The following is a 16,491-nucleotide window of genomic DNA, read 5'->3' as shown; positions in this document are numbered from 1 at the left end:
AAGACTGTCAACCACACGGTCAAATGTCAACACTTTGACCACAGTGACAAACCCAAGCCTGAGGATGATGACCTTTGACTGAGCTACCAAAGCAAAGACCTAGGGTCTTCTATGTTTTTTGTCTCTCTTTCCTTCTTTCTCCAGATGACATAAGTTCAAAGGATCCAGGCAAGGACAAAAGAATAATACAGGAGTAGAAGTGTCACTTTTTTAATATTTCTTAATTTGCATTTAATGGCATCAAAATCGCCATCAATTAAAATTGAAAATTTAAAGAAAAAGCAAATGAATCATCGTTTAATTTCATCTCAATACCTGATCCCCTTATTCATGGCATTTTTCACTTTTAGCCAGTTATTTTAGATTTCTGGAGTCTCATCTGGTGCTGTGATTTCCCCCTGAATGGGAAAGCAAACCAATGTGTGTCTCTACCCCGTCTCCAAAAGTGGCTTCTGAGGAGCGTCAGTGAGTGAATCTCGGCTCTGCTGTCTGGGACCATTGGCTACCAGGTACCAAGCAAGTACAATATATTTTCTTACCGAAATAAATCAGATTACACTGATTTGCCGCTATTGGCTTTGTGATTTTTCAAAGGGAACGTGACAGTTTGGAATGGTCTCACCGAGAAGGCCTGATGCATTGGAAATGTTCCAAAACGCAGAAGGCTTTTTGGGTCAAAAACGTTGCATTAGCTCGATTTCTTCTCAGTTGGGTGTTGAGCATGAATCTGTTTCAGTCAAAAGACCGTCCAGATATAATCAAATAAGTTTGCCACCTACATCTTTGGTTAGTTTGTTAACACCAGAGTGCTGTGCACCAAGTAATAATAAGTAAGTGTGCTTGGAAAATGCTAAGTTTCAACCAGATATAAGTATAGAACTATTTACAAAATATCGTATTACTATATGATTTATCGACTTGAACCAGTATTGGCTTTGGGGATGCTGCTTCGGGTAGTGCCAAAGATCAGATGACCAAGTCTTCCAGATTTGGCTGAAATAGATAAGCTCAATGGACATACAAAAGATTTCTCCATCTCATGCTCCATCAATATACCAAATACTACGCAAGTATGCAGGATTCTTCACCTTAATCACATTTAAATTAGCACTGATGTAAATACCATGAAGAGAATTTAATAGTGCAATAGAAAACCTGTAAACATGCCCGTGGCATTATTTTCCTGTCGATTACACCACAATATACAATTAAAAAAAACCATAAAATAACTAAAAGGGCTAATGTCTGTATATGCAATTTCATTAAGAGAATAAAGATCTAAAACAATCTGCCATTAAATTATCAACAGAAAGAGAAAAAACAATTCCTGAATAATAAAAGAAAAGCCTCTTGTACATTGAGATTGTTCTTTAAACCCCCTCTATCACTAACTTTACCCCCGTTATTCTTACATCTGCATTAAGTGTTCAGCCCCCAGTCAGATGTGTGAGCCACATCTTCTCTTACGTGGAAGGACATTTGAAAATGTGGTAGCCTGAAGATAGGGCCGGATTTGCTGTAATCCGTGTCATCATTTCCCCGGTAACCCGAATCCAGATTGCTTTCCCTTTTTCTTCTAAGCCCCAGTGTCCCCATCTTTATAGAATAAAACATCTATGAGCATATTTGTTGAGGACTGGCTCTCAACATGTTTGCAATGATACAAACATCTTTCATTGATCGTTTCCACAATTATGCTTGAAAAGCCAGGATGTGTGTGCGTGCGTGCGTGCGTCCATGTGTGTACATATATGTGGGCTCATGTGTATGTCTACACAGTGCCTCCCCGCTTACAGTCACATTCTTCTTGAGTGAATACACAAACTGACCCCAGTTTGAATGAAATGAGAATTCACCTGTGGCACATTTAGCTAGTCCCGGCCCCACGTATATTCTTTGCCCCAAAGAAATGTGGTTCCTGGCCCCTAGATTCTGCCAAGAGCAAAATGTTACCCCTGTAAGACGCAGTTGCATGAGATTTATTTAAATGCTGGGGGCATTCTTTACACATTATAAGATTACCAAAGTTCATGCCCCAAGGAGTCATCTGTATACGAATTCATTATCCTCACCCCTTGTGTTCTTCATGGCCCCATCCAACCCTGTGGACTTCAACATCTGAGCAAGTTTCTGATTGTAATGTGGCTTCATTTTCTTTTGTGCTAAATAGAGTCAACAAGCATGTGCTTTAGCATGACAGCCGTTCCTCTCAAGTAACTTTTTCAATCTTGGAATATCAATGGCACTTCCTTTGCAGATGAGGAAGGAGAGGGCTGACAAAAATATTGGCCCATGATAACAAGCTGAAGAAAGAAGGACGGGTCCGGGGGCCAAATGGGTTTGGGACCCATGGGGTCCCGTGGCTTCAGAAAGTTCCCTTGAAAACTTTCAGAGTGGACATTTTTCAGACTTCCGTTTGTATACAAATCACTTGGAGGTCTTGTTAAGGGACAGCCTCTGATTCTCTAAGTCCGGATGGGGCCTGAGAGCCTATATTGCTAATAAGCTCCCAGATGGTGCTGATGTTGCTGGTGTTGAATAGAAAATAGCAGTACATTCCGACCAAAAATTAATAGCATCAAGTCCATTTGTGTATGTTTTCTCAACTGTTTACCCCTGGTTTGATCAATTTCACTCCTACAATTCAATCCAACGAAGAAAGGCAAAAACGGAACTATGATTTTTGTGAGCACAGAGTCCCTTGCCCCTTTTTATGTATTATCAGTAGCTTCCATTGTATATATAGCATTTTCTCTCCTTGAAAAGAAGAGGGTGCTTTAAAGCAATGGTATAAAGGAATACCGAACCACATTTCAACTCTCGGCCATAACGTCTTTGATAATTGTTTTGAATAAATACCTTATATGATGGCTGATATCCTGTATAGAAATGCACTTCCTTTCAATACCAGCATTGCTAACTATCTGTCCACCCGGCAGGACATTATTTCAATTGCCCTACACCAAGTTTGTGAAAATGTAGCCCCATTTTAGGAAATACGAATTTTGAGAGTTCGCTGCAGACAAAGCATTGGAAAAGGAACTCCTCAAACGTGGCGATGATTGCTTAGGCACTAGATCCAAGGGACGAAGGGACGGGGGGTGATTTTGTATGTGTGTGCAGCTTTTTAGGGTGAATCCACACCTTCACGTTTTCACGGTGACCTCTGCATTCTAAGGGAGCTCGGACACAGAAAGGGCTCCCAGGGTTCAACCCGGGGCGTTCACTGACATCAGACGTTGCTCTGTTGTAACAAAAGAGTTCTCAGCTCCCTTTCCCTCTGCTCCTCCTGCCTGTACTTCTCCTCAAGTTTCTGCTTCTCAGAATCCGCACAGTAAAAGGTGCAATCTGGGCTCTTTCGGATCTGTTCGAACTGACTGAAATCAGCCACGTACTTTCCGTTCTTGGAGAGAGAAACTACAGGCACAAATTCAAAGCCCCAGTAGATCTCCTCTGGGATATAAGACGTGCGGCTCTGGCAGACCGCGCTGGTGGATTCCACGGTGGCATTGAGGAGGACGACGAGCTCAAACTCCTTTTCCTTCAGGTTTTGGGGCGTGAGGTCTCTCAGGGGGCTCGTCTCATCCAGCACGTGGTAGAATGTCATGGGCAAAATGAGGAAGGGGCTCTCCGAAGAGGAGTCCACGTGGAATTTGACGGTGGCTTGGTTGAGCAGGATCCGCTCCCCCTCCTTGGTGACATGGGTCTGCAGGAGCTTGCCAGAGAGCTGGCATTGGATCAGGAGGCTCTTCCTCATGTTGGCCACCTGGATCACCAAACACAGCTTCCCGTTCTGCTTGGTGATGACCGCGCAGTGGCTGAACTTGATGGTCTCCGCCCGCTTTTTGGGTCTGGCAATCTTGGCCAGAAAGGTGCCTGTGATGAAGATCTCAATCAAGGTTGTGATGACCAGCTGAGCGACCAACAGGAAAATGGCATGAGGGCATTCCTCCGTGATGGAACGGACTCCGTAGCCAATGGTCGTCTGGGATTCCAGGGAAAAGAGAAACGCCCCAGTGAGAGAGTCCACCTTCATGATGCAGGGGGTGTGATTCGAAACGTCCTCGCTCGGCTCTAAGTCCCCATGAATGAACGCGATGGCGTAGTAGATCACTCCAAAAAGGAACCACGTCATCACGAACGTGGCGGCAAACAGGGTGAGCTTGTATCTCCACTTCATGTCGATGACGGTGGTCCACAAGTCTTGAAGGTACAGTAAGTATATGCCATCCACTTTGTCAATTCGCACATTGCTGTGCCCACTCTTGGACATGACTCGGGGCCTGTTGGTCTTGAGTCCACCTCCTGAAGGCTGCCTCACAAGGGGAGCACTGGACACGCTGAGGTGAACGGCGTCCATTGTCAGGCTCTTGGGACCACCTAAGGAGATGACGAAGAAAGATGTTCCATTACTGTCACGGGTGGTAGGACACCCAGAAAACAGACACAGGATAATCAGGTGAAATATGTAGGAATATATACGGACGTATATAAGAAAGGAGAATTTGGAAGGCAAGACTAGTCTGCTAGTTCTGGAGGAAGGCAGTAGGGTGGAGTGAGGGGCATGGAATCTGGAGATAAGCAAACCTGGGCTAAATGCTGACTCCAATTTATTTGCTGTGTGACCTGGGACACGCTATGCAGTCTCTCTGGATCTCAGCTCCCTAATCTGTAAAATGGGAACACAACCTACTCCTCAGAGTTTGTGTGATGGTTAAATGAGATAATGACCAGAAAGTTTGCCAAAACGAAGCCTCACCCTCAAAAACGACGCTGAGCTTCTCGTTGTGAAATGACACACACATGTGTCTACCCCACAGAGTATGACGAATGTTTGTGTATACTCAGCTACCACAGATTTCCGATTCTGGAAAATTTAAAAATAAGTTGACTGAGCAGAGGGTCAGTACTGATATAACTAAAACATACCATCTATAAGACAGTGTTGATGCAGCAGTGGAGAATATTACTCCATATTTTTAAAACTTGGGTAATATCAATAAACTTTTTAAAAACTTACCCTTTCGTGCGGCATTCTCTGCAACAGAAATTCACTACCCCCACCCCCACCCCCACCCAGTGAATAATCTATAATCTATCACCTCTCCTATTTCTTTTTTCTTTTTTTTAACGTTTATTTTTTTTAACGTTTATTTATTTTTGGGACAGAGAGAGACAGAGCATGAACGGGGGAGGGGCAGAGAGAGAGGGAGACACAGAATCGGAAGCAGGCTCCAGGCTCTGGGCCATCAGCCCAGAGCCCGACGCGGGGCTCGAACTCACGGACCGCGAGATCGTGACCTGAGCTGAAGTCAGACGCTCAACCGACTGAGCCACCTCTCCTACTTCTTGATTACATGGGAAAGCATTAAGTTATCAAACAACCAACACCCACCACATAATGAATAATTACACTTTCTTAATAGCTCGGTCGATACGCTGGTTATTCTTGGGAAAATGCTGTAAAATCCCACGTTAGATATGACATTTAGGTATGGCCCCAAATTTCTGCATTCCTCCTTTAGAACCAACTAGAACCATCATAGGAACCTCTTTTCAAAAATTAAACAACAAGTAAGCAAGGACAGGCATCCGACGCCGTGGCAGAACAGTCCCACCTAGAAGACACGTCAGGCTCCCGCGCTAAGTCCCAGGGAACGCTCCCCTCTGCATCAACAGACAGGAACAGGCTGGGTGTGAGGCCACACGGCATCTTGTACTACCTGCCTGGTGACGGGAATAAATCACCCCTACCTTCCTTGAAAAAGATGTGAGGGAGTACGGGAGAACACCACCTGGTCGGCACGGGTTTTTCCCACCTCACCGGTATTTGGAGGATAAAGGAACCCTCCCCCTGTCTAAAAAGGAACTGAATACAGTGGTCTGTGATTCATGCAGGAATCTTTGCTGTTAGAGCAGCACTGTCTCCATAGAAGTTTTGGAAGCAATCTCCTGGGCAAACCCCTTCAAGGAAAGTGAAACCATCCATTAGCAGCTAACACTTGTTGGGCATTCAGTAAGTGGTTGCACTTTTTAATTTTCCTGTTTCATGAAGAGCGTGTCACTTCCAGAGCGGCCCTCGAAATGCTTTTTTTTTCCTCCCCCCCCCCCTTGGGAAGGAAAGCTACTTTTCATTTTCACTGCAGAGAAGGGCCCTAAGCTATTCAGAATGTCTTGTTCTTGCTGCAGCCTCTTCCTCGTATGTGGAGATCGATTTAGAAGGAAAACACAGGATGAGCTTCGGCTTTATCAGCCCCTCAGCGGCATTTCTCAGTCAACTAAGAGGAAAGTGGCCCCAACGAAAGTTTGGAAACAAAACGCCATGCTGCCATGCCGGAAGGCATAGCCACGCTCAAAACACGAGCACCAGTAAGACAAACGCAGCTTATGTGCAAGTAGACACATGCACCCCGTGCGCTTTCAAAAGGGAGAGAGAGAGAGAGAGAGAGAGAGAGAGAGAGAGAGACTGCCAGGGGAAAGTGCATGCCATTCCATCCACTGGAATAAAAATAGAGGCTTAAGTTTTCAAGAGTGAGTGACACCCGAGTGTCCTGCGGGCATGAGCGGCGCTCCAAGCTCAAGCTCAGCTGTCTGCCAGATTCTGGAGAAGTTGGCCCTGTGTACGTGAAGGCAGTGCCATGAAGCTTCTGTTTTAACCTCTCCTTAAAAGGGGCAACGGGCCAGGCTTGGGATGAGCTGGATCTTTTCCCTCTTTCTGCGGAAAGCTCTCTTCTGTTGCATTGCCGCCCATCTAGTGTTGGAGGTGACGACACCAAGAGCTATCCGAGATCGGTGGTCTTAAAAGGGGGAACGCGACCGACGGCCTCTGGGGGAGGGGGGGGTCTTGGGTTCAGCACCTCTCTGTGGGAAAGAGCAGCTGGGGGGGGCCGCACTCACGGGGTAAACGCGTTTTCCCTCCCTCTCAACACCCCGTGCCCCCAGACTGTTTACTACCTGGTCACTCCCTCAGCAGGTCAGAAGGCGTCTTCTTCGAGGCAGGTGGAAGGTGCTCGCTCCCCTTCGCCCACCTGGCTACCAGGGGATGCTGCTTCTGCCTGAAAGAGAGAGGGACGCGTGGCGTTCACAGGTGTTTACAAAGAGACTGACCCGGTGAGACTGACCCTTAACCATACCCCCCCCCCCACCGCCCCAGGGCTAGGGCCCTAGCGTTCACCTTCCAATCCCTGGTATTCTGGCAAGGTGCCCAGAGTAGACCAAAGGCCGAAGGAGTGGTTTAAGAATTAAACCGAAGGCCCAACCACAGCCCTTCCTACAGAATTCCCACCCTGTGGAGGGAGCTCAATAGTAAAACACCCTGGAAAGAGTGGGTTAACTCACCCCCATTGAGGCCCACTCTCAACTGACCAGCAAACAGGGAGGCAGGAAGGGGAAGTGCAGAGGAAGTAAACACCGAGCACTGGAAGGGAAGAGTCTAGAATATTTTTACCGCCTGTGGAAATGCATTATTACTGTTGAGTCACAGAACATCAGAGCTGAAAAGATTGTCAAACCCAAAGCGTCTGACACACATTTTTCAAACGAGGAGACCGACCCGGGAGGTCAGAGCGACTGGTCTTCATCACACAGCTGGCTCACGGCGGAGAAAGAACAAAGTCCAAAGCCTTTAAAAACTAGACCGGAGCCCTTGTCCATACACCACACGTGCCCCTTCAACCTCCAAAGTGTAACGTAACCTGTTCGCACTTCGAAAGGCTCTTTTGCATCCTTCTCTTCTGGATTGCTTCTTCCGAAGGTAGCTGTCTGCAGACCTCCCCACCTTTCTGTCCGTCTCACACGCAGGGGTGCCCGTATGCCTCCCACTTCCTCTCTGGGCCGCCGGGTACTGTGAACAGTTACCAGACGTACCCTGTCCTCACGTCAGTGGCCCCGGTTACCGACCCGTACGGCCCCTTGCACACTCGATTCTCACTACGCTCTCTGCATCACTGCCCCTATTGTCACCCGTAACCGTCATCTGTGAAGATCCTGCGTCTCCTCCTTTGCACCCATCCATCTGACCCGTATGCTTCACCATTCGCGTTTCATCATGGGCGCCCAACTGACAGCATTGTATTCTGCAGCAGACGTCGTCCTCGAAACTGACTTCGGGGTCCAGACACACACTCATTCCACATAATTTTATGTCACGGCCTTAGGTATTTTTCCCCTAGTGGTTCTGCAATCTACCTGGCTTCACTTCTGACGCGTTAAGAAACAACAGCGGTTTCCAAAAGCTAAGGATGGAAAGAGTGATACAAGATATGCTCCCCTAACGTCCCCTCTTCTCATCCCACAAACAGGCAATATTCCATACAAACCATTAGAGTCTTCTTTAGTCTCTGGAAATTGTGTATATTTCTCCGGTTTTCGTTATCTTGTTCCGACATGTGGGCTGGGAACGCAATCTTAGCAGGGTGATATCTTTACTAAAGTGTAGTCCTTGAAACTACTGAACGGAGAGGTCAACATCCCTCTCTACTTCAAGCCAATAACGCACACATGGAATGAAGTCATTTATTGCTTATGGTGTGTAGCGTTTGTGTTCTGGAGATAAAGGAAAGAAAAACATATTTTTTGAGACAGAACTAGCCAGCGGGCACATTGAAAAAGGTATTTAGTGATATGACGAACTACACTTCCAGCCTTGAGGACGAAACAGTGAGAATGGAGAAAACTAGAGGGAGTTCCCATCACCTCCTCAGAGAGGAGAAAGTGCCAGCAGAGAAAGCGGGTCTTATAAGAATGGGTGATCAGGGGCGCCTGGGTGGCTCGGTCGGTTAAGCCTGACTTTGGCTCAGGTCATGATCTCGCGGTCTGTGGGTTCGAGCCCCGCGTCGGGTCTGGGCTGACGGCTCAGAGCCCGGAGCCTGTTTCGGATTCTGTGTCTCCCTCTCTCTCTGCCCCTTCCCTGTTCATGCTCTGTCTCTCTCTGTCCCCCCAAAAAAATAAACGTTGAAAAAAAAATTAAAAAAAAAAAAAAAGAATGGGTGATCAAAGAAATCAGCCACAGTTAGCTGGAACACTCTGTCCTATCAGAGAGAAGTCAGTCTATAAATGACCAGAAAGCCACCCACCAAGTAGGAGAAATAGGTATGCATGTAATAAGCACGAAGAGAGTCCGAATAGAGTTAGAAGTGGCCCAACGTGGGAAAGATCCAGATGAATAATAACAAGGGCAATAATAAAATAAAGTTGCAGATAAATTACAGACATCATCATCAACATAGATAACAGTACGGAGCCACGTGCCAGCCATCGTTCTCAGTGTTTTCCACGCGTGTACTTAACCGTCACACCAAGCCCACGAGGCAGGTGCCGTCATTAGTCCCACGAGGAGGAAACTGAGGCACAAAGAGGTTGAGCGACTCACCCAAGTTCCCAACAGCTGACATGAGGCAGTAGTGCCCCTGTGAAGCTCCCGTGCCTGCCCTCTCTGCCACCTTGACGAAAGTGCTCCAGCTTTAGCTGCGTCAGAATCACCTGGAGGGGTCAGAGTTTCCGGTTTCAGTAGCTTTGGGATGGAGCCCGAGCATGTGCGCATCCAACAATCTCCCAGGTGACGCTGGTGTTCCAGGAGCGCACAGTTGAAAGCGACCACACTGCGATATGCGGGTGGAATGAGAGCGATGGGCTTTTCCCTCCTTGATGAAGACCCTTATCCCCTCACTCTCCCTGAACGTTCTAAAATAACACTTGCACACAGGCGCGGAGAACATCAGGTTGTTAGTTTCCAGAGATGTCCAGTCTCCACCGTGCTCGTAGATGAGTGCCATCCACCTCGTGGGCCGGTGATAAGTACTGATTTTTTAAAGCATGAAGGAATGATTTTCCCCCTCCTACGTAGCCCACCGCTGATTCCTTCTAAAAACTTAGCACTCCGTTGAGTCCAACTTTGAGAGTTTTCAATTTGTCCGTCCTGATACTTCATTCTGTATTCCCTGGTGGGCAGAAAAAGAGCTGATTTTCAGCCACAGAAAAGCAGCTGATAACAAAACAGGGAGGCAGCAGGGATCCCTCAACCACAACTCAAGGGATGTCGCATACCTTCAAGGGGAATGGGCCCCAAATCAAACCATAACTTCGGATTTCCAGACGAAAACCGCGATTTAAGGGGATCTGACCTTAAGTTCTATCAAAACAGGTTCCTGTTTATAGGAAAAGTTGCTTTGAAAGCTTTCTTGGATATCAAATATTTCCAACAAAACATTTCTTGGATGATCTGTCTCCTCACTATGAATCCAAAATACCTGGATTAAATTTCACTTTAAGGAACCACGGTTTTAACTAGTAAGTAGAAAAAGACATGCTCGACAAGAATGTGCTTGGGGTTCACTGAACTCAAAAGGTTTAAAAATAATTGAAAATAAAATCAGTGAGGCTTGGCTATCCTCTCTTTGGATCCTGTGACTGTGGCCACTCAAATTCATGTGCTGGGACCTTTGGCTTTGGCCTCATGCCATATTCCTCCCCGCTCTCCAAAGCAGCCTAGGACTCGCCGTTCTCAACTCCATCCATGTCAGCTGAGGACACACATGGCTTTTCCCAGGTGGTCTCAGCAATGGACATGTCTACCGAGAAAGAAGAAGGTGGACAAAGTTGACTCCCAGCAGATCCCAACGGGTGGCTCTTTGGTTCTTATCTGCCGGGGAAATGACTCTTCATTCTGCAAGCCCATTTTTCCCCTCAGGCCCTTGAGAACTGAGCACGATTAGGAAGAACGATTGGTCTTTCTCCTCCATAAGAATCTGAAGGATCTGAAGGGCAGTGGCGGTTGAGACTATGGGAAATTTGCACCGAGTTTCCTCTGTCTCGATCTATATTTTGAGGATAAGAACTTGGATCCTAACCGACAAAGCTGTGGTTGACTACTGGTTGTTGTAGCTGATTGTGGCTTCCAGTTATGTGCTGTCCCTTTCGGCTGGGTCCGTCGAGAACGAATCTTTCCCTGGGTCTGTCCCTGGGAGTAGGAAATGGAGACTCCGTTTCCATCCTTTTGTGTCAGATGCGGTCATGTGACTGCACTAGCCAATGGAGTGTGAGCCTCAGTAACTCCTGCCCGAACAGAGGCAGCCAACGGATTCCTGGCAGGGTCTCTGGTGGGTCTCGGATGGGACTGCTCCTTCTTCTGGAGAATCGGAGAAGGGAGACACCAGTGGCTGAGCTACAGCTACAGCTGAGCCAAGGCTAACTTGCAACAAGGGTGAGAAAAAAATCTCTTGTAGCCTAAGCCACGGGATTCTTGGAACTGATTGTTACTGAAGCAAAGTCTAGTGAAAGCCTGACCACAGGGACACAGCTAGTGTAAGTTTTTGTGTCTTAGTATGACAGGAGGAGACGGGATTCAGTAGGCCGAGAGGGAAAGACTAGGACCCGAGGTCCCCGGGGAAAAACACCTGTTTTGGAACAATGCTGGGAGTGTCTGACCACAGCAAGCCCCCTCAGGAGTAAGGTTCCTCTTAAGAATGGAACAGACCCCACCTACTCCCCCTCAGGTTTCCCTCAGGAATTTGACCAAAGACCTAAGTATGGCCACAGACCACCCCTCGTACAATGAGAGCCAATCAGGAACGGACACCCCAGCACCTAGAGCTATCAGGCCAATGAGGGAAGAATCTGAGAAGGAACCAGGGGGAAGAACGGGGGGAGGGCTGACCAGAACCTTACAAAACAAGGACCCTGGCCTCTAGCCCTCACACACTTTCGAATGTCGCCTCTCTGTAAAGAGAGCTTTCCTACTATTCTCCTTTCTGATCTTACATTCTAATAAACTTTTGCCCGCTGCTCATTTTGTGGCCGCCTCTTTGTTCTTCAAAGCCTCATGAGGCTTTGAATAATCTGTGATGAGAGACACACGTTATCATTACAGACAGCTTTCATTTGGGAAAGGGACTACTTAAAAGGAACCAGGAACCTTCCAAAGCAATGACAGACAGTATCGTATCCAATCCTTCCCTTTCCCTCATGAAGAAAGTATTTTCTTGATTTTCTAAAGGAGGAAACGAAGCTTAGTTGAAGTAATTGACACGTGTTCACAGAGTTCATTCATGGCGGACCTCGTTGGCAAACTAGACCTGTCTCCAGAGCTATGTTCTCACGTGGCCACTGTGGCCCTCGGTCATCAAATTCAACTCACAAAGAGCATCTCTACTCATGATGAACATTCATGGAGCATAATGGAAGTTTCTGCTCACTACATGTGAGCATCCATTACAGAATACATAGCTATGGTTGATTTATTGCTGATACCCTGTCAGGCCGTATAGAGGTGTCACATATTAATTTGAACTCTGTCATTGATTCTGAAAGAGGGACTGCTATTATCTGAGGGTTCCAGGTTAGGAAACTGGGATACAGCACGTGGTTTGCTTGAGCCTGTGCTCCAAGCCTCTCGTCTCTACGCCATGACGTCTCTAGCTCCCGAGGGCCTCAGATCACCCAGAGGTCTGGAAACATGGCTGCGTCCCACCCCAAGCTCCTGATTCAGCGGGTCTAGAGTGGAACCTGAGAATCTGCATTTCTAATAAGTTGCCAGGTGATGCTGGCCCCACTCCTCTTGAGACTACGCTTTGAGAGCGTGACCTACACTATGCACAGCCTAATGAATGGCATAAAATATGTAGGAAATTCCCAAGCACATAAATTGGGTTGTCTCAAACGTTCGTTGCTTTCAAACAAAGGAATGGGCCCTTTGGTGTAAGAACGAAGAGAAAGTTAGTGGGGTTAAATATGCAATTATGGTAGCTGCCCAGTGGAGTTTTCAATCACCGGGAGAAGGGTCCCAGGGGACGGAAGTTCAGGTACATTGTCTTGGGGGAGGGGTGGGAATGAGAATCTGGGGGAAAAGGAAAGCAACTGATTGAAAGTTTCCCCAAAGTCTCTTCCCCGAATGGTGGGTGTCATTCTGTTCGTGGGCCAAGAATGTCGTGGGCCTAAGGAGGGAACCTAGACTCTATGGTTGAAAGAGTCGGAGCTGAAAGTTCTTAGCAGTCTTTTGTTAAGCCTTCCCCCAAGCGTGTGGTGCAGGCGTGCCACAAATAAAGGGATTTGTGCTCAGATAACGAGGGGGAAGTTTTGCCTACCAAACAGCCAAACAGCTCACAATCTCTACCCACTGGAGACGGACCCCTCATGTTTGTGTATTACAGGGTCTGAGAAGTCCTGCTGAGCTATGCCCGGCATTTCTAGCACAGTCCGAGGAGTGCGGACTCAGTTTAAACCCTACACTTCGTATCTGGGGGAAAACAGGATGGAAGCAAGCAAGGCTTTGTGCCTGTCCATCCATCTTACAGGCAGGTGTCTGCGTTGCCATGAGATCTCTTGCGATGCGCTGTTCACCTCAATGGACACTGAAGACCGGTACCGTAGAAGAGGGTGAATCCGCACCCCCCCCCCAAAAGCTGCAGCATCAGTATCACTTGGAAGTTCATTTGAAATATCAATTAAGCGACGAATGGATAAAGGAATTGTGGTTCATATACACAATGGAATACTACTTGGCAACGAGAAAGAATGAAATCCGGCCATTTGTAGCAACGCGGGATGGAACCGGAGGGTGTTATGCTAAGTGAAATCAGTCAGGCCGGGAAAAACAGATACCATATGTTTTCACTCTTATGTGGATCCTGAGAAACTTAACAGAACCATGGGGGAAGGGAAGAGGGGGGAAAAAAGTTATAAACAGAGAGGGAGGGAAGCAAACCTTAAGAGACTTCAATCCTGAGAACAAACTAAGGGTTGTTGGGGGTGGGGGGGAGGGGAAAGTGGGTGATGGGCATTGAGGAGGGCACCTATTGGGATGAGCACTGGGTGTTGTATGGAAACCAATCTGACAATAAATTATATTTAATAAAAAAATAAAAAATAAATGAAATGTCAATTAAGTTTCACACTTCAGCTGCTGAATCCCAATCTCTCAGGCGCTGCCCCCAAAACCTGGGTCTTAAGAAGAATCCAACTTCCCAAAGGATCATATGGCCAGAGCTTGTCAGCAATGGCTTGGTGGGTTGACGAGGTCTTTCTTGTGCCCTATTATCCATTGGAAAAGCAACAAGTACTCCTTCAAAGACAAATCCTGCATTTTGCATTGCATGTGAGTGTCTAATGATCCAATTTGCCGCTGTGGTCAAATACTTAGCCTTTTCCCTATGTTTCCATTCCATTATTATTGTTTCAAATTCCATAAGTACTAAAAAAAAATCCTTTTCCATCTCTAAATGTGGTTTGCATAGTTATACACTTTACCCCTCAATGCAGATTCTTTTTTTAATTTTTTTCATTCCATAGAACATCAACCTTTCTCTGCTCGGCAAAAACAAGTTTAAACAGACACAGGGTTCAACAGGAGACTCATTTTCCATTTTCCATGGCAAAGAATCTGAGCACTGGAATAAGGCAGAGGTATCATTTGCAGAATATTTTTGCAAAGACAGTTTAATTTCCAGCCCTTTATTTGTGAAAGAGCTGGCTAACCTAAATAAAACATTATACATCTGTCTGTTGTTACAAGTGACCAACTTAGCTGAACGTTATTACTTAATAACAGCTAACTTTCCTATAGAGTAAGAGAGTGCAGCAGCTAAAAAGCAAATGGAAATTTCCTTTGGTTTACCACCGTTCGTCTCTCCGTGCTCCGACATGTGAAGAACTTGGGTAATAGGCATACGCTCCCCTCTAATCACAGCATGGCTTGGATGTGCATTGTTGTGGAATGACTGGTAAAACAGGAAAATTTATGTCTGGGGGGAAAAAAAAAACAACCAACCAAGACGAATTGTACTGCGTTAGCCTCCCTAACGCACTGCCCCCGGTTTTCTCTTCGGGGAAGAGGTTTCTTTAACTCGGGGATTCTCACTATTCTTGTCTGGATGAGCTCAAACATAACACAGAGAAGGCGGCTCAACAGGGTCCCCTTCAGATTTTAGCCAAAGAGAATAGAATGCAGAGCGTTTGGGTTTGTCTGACCGTAACCTGGAACACATTAGAATGAACGCGTCTGCTTTTGCAGACAGTACTCGTAGAGAAACAAATCTTTTATCTGGCGTATTCTGTTTAATAAAACTCAAGCTGAGCATGGCTGGAGCATTAAAAGTGGAAGGAAAAAAAAAATGGGAAGCCAGCCAGGCCGGTTCGTTTTCCGTAACCTTCATCTCAGCACTGTTCGCAGAGCACCTCGTTGTTGTTACAATGCGTCATTACATAGTTTGCAAAATTTCACGTTGGTTTGCCCCTTAACGAGTCTCTCACTCCCTCAGACTCTGGATCCACCACCTTTAACCCCTCCCATTTTCCTCGCCTCACACATGTAATATTTTTACTATAATGAAGGCATAGAGATATAAAAAAGCGTCTCACGTTGTAAATCTACATACCGATTTCAGGCTGCCTTGTTTTTCCGGCTGCACGCTGACTACTTTTTCTTCTGTTTAGAATAAATTTGGAATTGTTGGTCTCTATCAATTGATGATTAATGGCCCGGGGGGTGATTCACCTGGACACAAGAGTGGAATTCTTCTCCTTGTTGTTTTCCACGCACACCATCATCATAATTGGAATCTCGTCCCAGACAAAGGAAATTAGGGCTTTTGCTTGATTTGGAACCTAGTTACTTAACGATGGGATCAGTGTCAAAAGATTTTGAAATTCAGTCTCACTGTCGGCTTAAACTTTGACCACGTTTCTCTGATAGAGAAACTGGATATCACAGGCTCTCAGGGGAACACAGTTTATACCCAAATTCTTGGATTGTGGTCAAATGACTTGAAGGAATGGTCGTATTTCTGAGCTGTCTGCCTGTTGCAAAGTTGAAAACATAGCAGCTTATGGTGACTGAGTGATAACAAGAAAATCTCCAACTTCAAAATCCCTTTCCATCCAGTCGAAGCCTGAGACCCCTGGCAGTTAACTGATCTCCATCAGCAAACAGTATAAGAAGACACTTTCTAACCATCTATAGTTAATTAGCTCGAGGACCAGCAGCCCAATTTTGGTGATTTTAGGGGTTGCCAGGTAGGATAGGAGATTCCCGGTCAAAAATGAATTTCAGGCAGACCACCAATGATTTTCGACTATAACTATGTCCCATGCAATATTTGACATATACTTACACTAAAATTATTTGTTGTTTATCTGAAATCCATAAATATGTACTATATAGATATAGTACAAAGGAGACATATTTTTTTTTTTTAAGTTAACGTTTATTTTTGAGAGAGAGAGAGAGACAGAGCACGAGCCGGGGAGGGGCAGAGAGAGAAAGACCCAGAATCCGAAGCAGGCTCCCGGCTCCGAGCCGCCAGCACAGAGCCTGACACGGGGCTCGAACTCACAGACCGTGAGATCAAGATCAGAGCTGAAGGCAGATACTCAACCGACTGAGCCACCCAGGCGCCCCAAGAGACCTATATTTTTATTTTCTGAATCTGGCGTCTCTAGGGAAGAACAAATGTATGCTCGCGGGTAGCTCAGAAGGTCAAAAAATGTAAAGACAAGTTT

The 16,491-nt window shown here is 46.3% G+C and overlaps 1 protein-coding gene across 11 annotated transcripts in view; it reads right to left on the bottom strand.

The window, feature by feature from the left end:
* Window positions 1-510: 510 nt before the first annotated feature.
* The window catches only part of KCNJ15 (potassium inwardly rectifying channel subfamily J member 15), a 77,184-nt gene continuing 61,203 nt past the window's right edge, over window positions 511-16,491 (bottom strand). For 4 of the 11 annotated variants that reach the window (XM_032594787.1, XM_030330107.1, XM_030330103.1 and 1 more), the window contains 2 exons: window positions 6,955-7,055; window positions 511-4,380 (listed from right to left, as the gene is read on the bottom strand). In XM_032594787.1, the coding sequence (XP_032450678.1) occupies window positions 3,233-4,360 (1,128 nt within the window). In that variant the 5' untranslated portion in view covers window positions 4,361-4,380; window positions 6,955-7,055 and the 3' untranslated portion in view covers window positions 511-3,232. Of the gene's footprint in view, window positions 4,381-4,587; window positions 4,868-6,954; window positions 7,056-7,338; window positions 8,545-9,370; window positions 9,939-14,608; window positions 15,488-16,491 lie in introns of those variants that run through there. The other 7 variants (XM_030330100.1, XM_030330097.1, XM_030330098.1 and 4 more) reach the window with 7 other exon arrangements.

Source organism: Lynx canadensis, chromosome C2 (genome assembly GCF_007474595.2).
Source record: "Lynx canadensis isolate LIC74 chromosome C2, mLynCan4.pri.v2, whole genome shotgun sequence".
NCBI classification, from domain to species: domain Eukaryota; kingdom Metazoa; phylum Chordata; class Mammalia; order Carnivora; family Felidae; genus Lynx; species Lynx canadensis.
This window is presented reverse-complemented; position numbering and strand designations above follow the sequence as displayed.